Source organism: Bidens hawaiensis, unplaced genomic scaffold (assembly GCF_021521415.1).
Source record: "Bidens hawaiensis isolate Kalapana, Puna unplaced genomic scaffold, B.hawaiensis_p1.1 tig00002123_1, whole genome shotgun sequence".
Lineage (NCBI taxonomy): Eukaryota > Viridiplantae > Streptophyta > Magnoliopsida > Asterales > Asteraceae > Bidens > Bidens hawaiensis.
Window position 1 is genome coordinate 2,688,480 of NW_027491112.1, and position 7,830 is coordinate 2,696,309.

The 7,830-nt window shown below is 37.8% G+C and overlaps 1 protein-coding gene across 1 annotated transcript; it reads right to left on the reverse strand.

Moving 5' to 3' along the window:
- Nucleotides 1–709: 709 nt before the first annotated feature.
- Nucleotides 710–6,301, reverse strand: LOC143607335 (putative pectate lyase 12). The gene is made up of 4 exons (XM_077082817.1): nt 6,053–6,301; nt 3,898–4,804; nt 3,168–3,370; nt 710–970 (listed from the first exon to the last, which is right to left on the reverse strand). The coding sequence occupies exons 1-4, from the start codon at nt 6,205–6,207 to the stop codon at nt 778–780; spliced, it is 1,458 nt and encodes a 485-aa protein (XP_076938932.1). The 5' UTR covers nt 6,208–6,301; the 3' UTR covers nt 710–777.
- Nucleotides 6,302–7,830: the final 1,529 nt, after the last annotated feature.

The window sequence follows — 7,830 nt, forward strand, 5'->3', positions numbered from 1 at the left end:
GCTCTAAAAACCATACCCTATACATCAGGCTAGGTCGGGTATAGAACTGGGTTTGGTACGGGTTCGAGCATTAAAAACCCAGGAATAAAAAAGCTCGGTTCCTTTTTTTTTCCGGGTTCAAGTTTTTTGTGCACCTTTAACCAGTGTTGTAAAAATCGCTAGTCGGGCGGTGAGTTGGGACCATCGATTAATCGGGATTAATCAAGAATAATCAAATCAGACTTTAATGTATAATTTCAATTTTATATATACACGCACATATTTTTTATATGTAATTTTTAGTTTTATACACACACAAATGCATTTTGACCGGAAATTGGCTAGAATCTCGCCAGAAAACCGCTGATTTTTGCTGGAATCTCGCCGGAAACAGCCAATTTTGGCCAAACCTCATCAGAAAACGCCGATTAAGTTTGATTTTGACCAGATTTGACCATTGACCGATTAACGCAAAATTAATCAATAAAGTGAAAACTAGGGGCCTAGTCGGAATTATTTGCAAGATTTTCTTTTAACTCAACTTAAGTCTCATATATTAAAAATCCCAGGGCCATGATTAGATTGGATGGGTTTTTGGGCCAAACTTGCAGCCCTACATGTGACATTTGTTTACTTATCATATAAAACATCTGAAAATTGCTACTTGCTAATTTCCTCTAAATTCATCTTGGTGAAGTTAACCAACTTGAAAAAACAGATATCCAAAGAGAAACATAAACCAGAATCCCTTGTTAATTCAATATCAATCTGGAAAACTTTTTTCCAAATGCTTTTTCGTCACAATAACACAATTTGATCGCCCGAAGAGCACAACAAGAACGATAGCAACACAAATAAAAAGGACGACGTCAAAGCCATAGAATTCGGCCTAGACGACCCATCACTATCTTCACCATAGTCGTTTTCGCTATCATCCACACCTCCTTCAACATTACCATCAGCATCTGTCCATTTTCCAAGCTTATTACTCCTGCTAATCATCAAAATCCAAATTTTAGTATTACATATAACATACAATATAGTAACTAAAAGGAACTATACAAATTAACCATGAATGGTGGGAATGTAATGGACTAATTGGCACTTTAGGGTAAATTTTCAAAATTTTCATGATTGGTTTATTATAATATTATTTTTACAGAAAAGAAAAGTAAGCAAAAATGAAGATAGGACCATTGAGGTCCAAACAAAGACAAGAAGAAAGTCAAAAAGTATGTGCATGAGAGAAAATGTAAAGGGATGTCTATTACATAGCTAAAATCATTTTGTATAATCCACTTGTAAATACTTGAAACTATTTGTATATATTTTTGTATTTATGTGTATATCTACTTTATTTTCTAGATTGAATTACAAATTTTGTCATTTAAAAAAAGCCAAATTACGGTTTGTGTCCTTTTCTTAGTTTCTTTGCAGGCGGTATCCTTTAAATATTTTTTTCCTACACGTTATGTCCTTTACGATAACTGGGTTAGAAAAACTCTGTTAAATCCCATCACGTGAGAAGCATGTGAGGGTAGTTTTGTCTTTTCGTCTGTACTTGCAAATTGATAACACCTTCTCCTCCTTTCTCTCTTCTTTCTCTCTCTCTAAGCCACCACCATTTTTGTCTCTCTTTCTCTCTTCATTAATATCCGCTTCAACAATAAACACCCCCCTAGATTCCTGCATATTCCGGCGAGACCATTTCAGATCTGGTCATAATAATCATTAAAGTGATCAATTCCGACAACACCGTCACCTCGTTTCTTCTACGCAAGCGCCATGTGTGACCCAACAAACCCGTCGGCGCCGGTGATTAAGTACTTGTTAAGGAAAGTACTTGTTACCGGAATATTCCGGCGAGACCTTCATAACTTATGCATATCATCAAACAAGAACCACATGAATATGAAATGACTATTTTGCCCTAAATTTAACAAAACCCTATAGCCAAGAAAACCAGAAATTGTGAAAAATGACAGTTATAACCTCCAATCTGAGATTGAATCTGATAAGCTTATGCACATATTCAATCACATCTTTCCTCTTCTCTTCGGAATCCAAAGTCAGGTATATACAATTCAACACCTCCCGGGCCAAGTCTTCCGCCAACCCCCACGTCTCCACCCGAATCGTATTCGGATCTGGGTTAGATAACGGCCCAGCAAACGACAGCATAAATTGACGGCAGCAACTGATCTTCCATTGTTGGTGAAATTGAGAAGTGGGTTTTGCAATTGAGGTGTTGAATTGAAGGAAAGTGGGTTCAATTTTGGGAATTGGTAAGATCGAAATTAGGGTTTTGGAGCGTACATGAGGGAAGAATAAGGTGGGGTTGAGATTATATAGGGAGAATATACGCGTGAACGGGTTTCCAACTCGAAGACAGAGGGAATCGGAGATGGAGCGGTGGCTGGTGGCGGAGCTATGGTGGCGGTGGTGATGGTGTTTGAGGAGTGGTTATGGTGATGGTGTGGTAGAACATAGAGAGAGAAGTGAGATGAGGCAGCTGGCGGCGATTGGGCGGAGGGTGGTGGTCCAGTGGCGGAAGAGGAGGAAGTGGGCGGAGGAGTAGATGGTTAAGAAGATGGAGAAGAAGAGTGGGAGGTATGGTGATGAAATTGGGATGGTGGGATCCATTGGTGAAACCCTAGATTGTTAATTGATGAATCCAAAGTGTGTGTGTTAATAGATACAGAAACAGAAGCAGTGACGGAGATTTAACTGACTTTTTCTAATTAAGATCTGCAAAATGAAGAAGAAGAAGAAGTTGCAGGGTAGGCAAAAAGACCAATATGCCCTCACATGCACCTCACGTGAGGGATTTAACTGACTTTTTCTAACCCAGTTAGCGTAAAGGACAAAACTTGTAGAAAAAAAAAGTTTAAAGTACACCGCCTGCAAGGAAACTAAAAAAAGGACACGAACCGTAATTCGTCTTATTTTAAAGGACAAAATTTGTAATTCTGTCTTTTTTTAACGTTTATAGCTATAAAATGGTATTATACTATAAATATACTTAGATAATTATTTTCTTGACTTACAATACATTTTTTTTACATACCAATAATAAGCTATACCGTCAATATCACCAATAACATTTCTAACTTTTACTACTTAGATTTCATTATAAATCACTTGTTTATTAGGGGCAAACGAAGTTATTTTTAGGAAAAAGGATTAACCTGCTACCAAGCACGCCGGCATTCATGGTGAGTTGGTCGATCAATGCCGCAGACTTAGGCTCAACACTATAGGCTTTCTCGTATTTAAGCTCTAACCCTTCGCCGGACACCACAAAGAAAGCTCCATTCACTAGAATATCCCCTTCACTCCTCCAATTCCAACCCTTCCAATGATTCTCCGCTGTCTCCACTCTCTTTGTAACCTTTTCACCAAATTTTCGATCTCAAAATTAGGAGTGAGTATGAAATCGAAAAAACCGATTCACAACCGAAAAGAACAAACTGAAACAAAAACTGACAGTTTGGCTTTACGTTATATAAAAAAGCAAACTTACGGTTCAGTTTTGATTTTGCATGTTATAAAAACAGAAAATTTTAACCGACCCGAATTTATAGGTTTTTATATTCTATTTTTTATTTTAAGTAATTTATAAAAAATTTAATAAATATGTAACTCAAATATTTTAACCCAAATGTATAATAATCAACAAAATGATTTAAGGCCAAATCTATTATTTTGGGTCTATTTTTTTTTTCAGTCCAAAAACTTAAACCTCAAACGACAAGTGAAAAAAAGTGAAATTAATCAAACCAAAACCGGAAACTCAAAACGAACGGTTTCAAACAATTCAAAAGCCAAAGTTTTGGTATTGGTTGGTTTTAACCCAAAACCGACTCAAAATCATCAAACTTCAAGCAAAATTTCATTAAAACTTAAACAAAATCTTACCTCTTTCGCATTAGGATTCGCGGGAGCAGTATACCGGTTCCCCTGACTATTAATGGTCGGATTCCCACTCCCGCCAATCGCATACATCTCCCACCTCGAATACACATTATTCACAACATGTATATACCCTCTCCGGCACCTAGGCATCCGTTGCACCAACTTTTCACCAAAATGGTTAAAAGCAATAGTCACTTGCATACCCGAATCCGGCAAGTAATTATCACTATGACCAAGCAACATCACCTCGTCATGATGCGAAAATAAGTTATTCGAAATAGTAATCCCAGTAGACCCCATGATCACGTCGATCAACCCGTCTTTACAATGTGACAACGAGCAATGATCGATCCAAATGTCACGTGAACCGAACACGGATATCCCATCTCCATCGGATTTTGTTCGGTATCCATAATGTGTTGGACTAGACCGAATATTCATGTTACCGGATTGGTAGCAATGGTGAATGTGAATATTATGAATAATGACATTGGTAATGTATTGTATGGTAATGCACCCGCCTCCGGTTATGTGCACGTTGGCGCCGCGGCCGTCTAGGGTTTTAAAGCTGTTGAAAATGAGTTCTTCTGAGAGTTGGATATGCATGTTGGTTGGGAAGACTATCCAGAGTGGTTCGGTTTGGATGACCGCGTACCGAAGGGTGCCTGGTTTGGGGTTGACTGCGTCGTTATCTGAGGAGTCAGTAACAACGTAGTACCGGCCCCCTTTCCCGCCGAGTGCGTACTGGCCGAAGCCAATGCCGCAATCGGCGAGACGCTGGCGGTTGAGATGCCAGTTGGGATCACAACGCCAGCAGTCATCAATTGGGTTGCCAGTCAAACATGAAGTTGACGAGTCATCCGCGGCGTAGGATAGCATTTCTCGTCTCGTAATTGACATATTTACCCTCCTGTCACAAGAAAAAGGCATAGGTTATTCAAACACCAGATGCTTCTATACGAGTTGATGTCATAATGTGTCGGAGTGTGTCTCAATCTATACAGGTTATATAGACTAAAATACTTGTCATAAAGTCTCGTCACATTTGTTAAATATACATAGGCTATACAACCCGTATATACGAGCCGTATACACTTGTTAACGATTATGGTGTTTGAATATAACTACTCAAGAAAATATAATATTTTTAGCTTCATGGTCCCATTTGATTTTCTAGTGACCGTTACAAATTTTTAATATTGTAATATGAAACATATAAGATGATAAAAAATCTTTGTTTAAATGTTATAGTTTATAGCCCAACATGTGACAACGAGTTTTCACATATGAACCTGTTTAGATAAATAGAAAGTAAAATAAAGAGAAAAAACAAAATAAATAATAATAATAATAATAATAATAATAATAATAATAATAATAATAGAAATTAGAAAGCAAAGAAGCACGTATATCCAGAATAGAGTAACTGGGGGACCAATGCCATGATATATTGAACAAAGGAAAGTCAAAAGTAGACCAATTATTATATTATTAATTCTTTATATTATTATATTAACACTGGGCTCAAGTAAACTTAAAGGAAAAACATCCATTAATCCTCTTTAAAATACTACTTATTTTTGTCTACATGTTTGTCGATTCTTTTAATTACACTAACCACTTTAACTGATTATTAATATCTTTTCTTTTTAACAACATACTTATCCTCAATACTTGAATACATAAATGTCTGTTTATTTATGTAATAATGTATATATTTACAAACAAAAAACAAAAACCTTAGTGTCTCTCTTTTTCGTTAAATCACACAAAGCTTTTATCTATATCCATACTTTTTGCATAATACAAAAGAAAAAAAAAAGCAAAGAAAACAACTAAAATATCACTACATTGTATAAGAGAAAAACATTATAAAATAAATAAATTTTAGTGGCTTTTTAAAAGAACTTTTAGTACATTTTCTCTTAATTTTGTATGTATGTATGTATTAATTATTATTATTATTATTATTATTATTATTATTATTAAAGAGAAAAGAGGATATACTATATAGTGGTAAAAACTTTGAACTTTTGGAAAAAGAATAAAAAAATGAAACATAACAACAAAACACATTTTGGATTTTTGTGAAAATAAGGACCTCAACAACTAACAAAATATTGTCAAAACAAGGTACATTGTGAAGAAACAGTTGTACCTTTGAAGATCTTCAACAACAATGTGAGGTGAAGGGTGTTGGCCAGGAAGTGTTGTTACATTCTGGAACACCATTGATGCACAAGCTTCTTGAGCAACGTACACTTGTACTAGCAGAGTGTACAACACTACAATGCAGGTTCTTTTGTGCCCCATTAGTGTGGAGAAGAAGGGTAAAATGGTAAATATGAGAGTGTGTTTTAGAGATGGAGAATGGGCTGAGTGGTGAGTTCAGTCAGGTCAGCCTCCTTTGGTTGTGACTAGTGAGTGATGATTTATAACCAGAGTTAAAAGCAAATGGTGGGATGGGTTTAATTTGGTGGGGTCCAAAGTGTTTTAAAGGGTAGATAGAAAAGAGTGATAGATTGAGAACAAAGTTAGTCTCTAAGTCTCAATTATTTTACATACTTTTAAGAGTAGAATAGTGAAGAAACACTAACCGGACCCCGGGCAGATTACGGATAACTTGGGGGTTAGATAGATGTTTCCCACGAGGGGTTAGACCCGGTAAAGATGGTTCTTCTAATAACCTGCAAAACAGACACCGTGAGCTTGTCACTGAGAAGGGGGGGGGGGGTTCCTCCTTGAGACCACCCTCCGGCGTGAGAATCAGACTAGATTGCTCTTTAAATATAAATGTATATTAAGAGATTGCTAGAGCAGATATCAGGTATAATATGATGATAATATGATAGTAATGTGATAAGATGAGATGGTCATACCATTTGTGGTATTTATAGCCGAAGGTAGGTTTCCAAGGAGGTGTGGCCTGCTGAATAGTATTCCTGTTCTACCAACTGTGGCCTATGCACGTGCTCTGCTGGTAGTTGATGGGTAGGCAGTGGCTGATAGTGACCAGGCCTACTGTGTACTATTCCTTTTCCACCAACTGCCGGCTATGCACGTGGTATGACAGGAGTTGGTGAGTAGGCAGCGGCTAATAGTGACATATAGTACAGGAGCATGCTGCTCGCCATACTGTTGTCAATAAGTTGTCGTATCTTTAGTCAGATCTTTTGCCCATACCTCGTCAGGTACAGTACAGAAGATCTTCCCGTATCGTACGGACTGGCTTATTTGGGCGGGAGTATTCCCCCTCCCGCCCTTGTGCGGGATTGTTCCCGGCTTTGCTCATTCCTTCAGGTGACAGAGTGATTGAGAGCTAAGTGCCTTGTGCGTGTAGCCTTGCTGCGCGGGTGGCCTTCCCTGATGGCTTGTATCCGCAGCTGCGGGAACAGGCAGAGTCCTTCACCATTGGGAGGCATTTCCTGCGGGAACAGCTTGCGTACTGCGTGTAAGGACGTCACGTCTCTGAGCATGGTTGGTCCTGCGGATCCAGTTGGTTTCTGCGCAGACGTCCCTCTTCAAGGTGAGTCTTGCGGGTCCAACTGGGCTTTGCTGGGACCTACCTCTTCAAATAGGAAAAAAAAAGAAGCATGCGATATTCAAACACCGGAATCTTTCTTCGGGACACCATATGTCATCTATACGACTCAGTTATGTCTATATAGGTCGTATAGATGGTAGGGTGTATCGGGAGACATTAACTAGTAAAATATGTGCCTTGTAGGCCATAAGTTATGTAGACACTTATACAAATATGCATTGGGTTTGTCGATAGGCTGACTTGCATTTGGTTATCATTAATTCATTAGAAATCTAGAAAAGCTTGTCATTCCAAGTTTATTGTCAGCTCCTTACTGAATTGTAACAAATTGTATTGTTGTTGGTTTTGAAAGCCCGACTTTGCTAGTAAAAGAAGAAAATATAAGTGATATA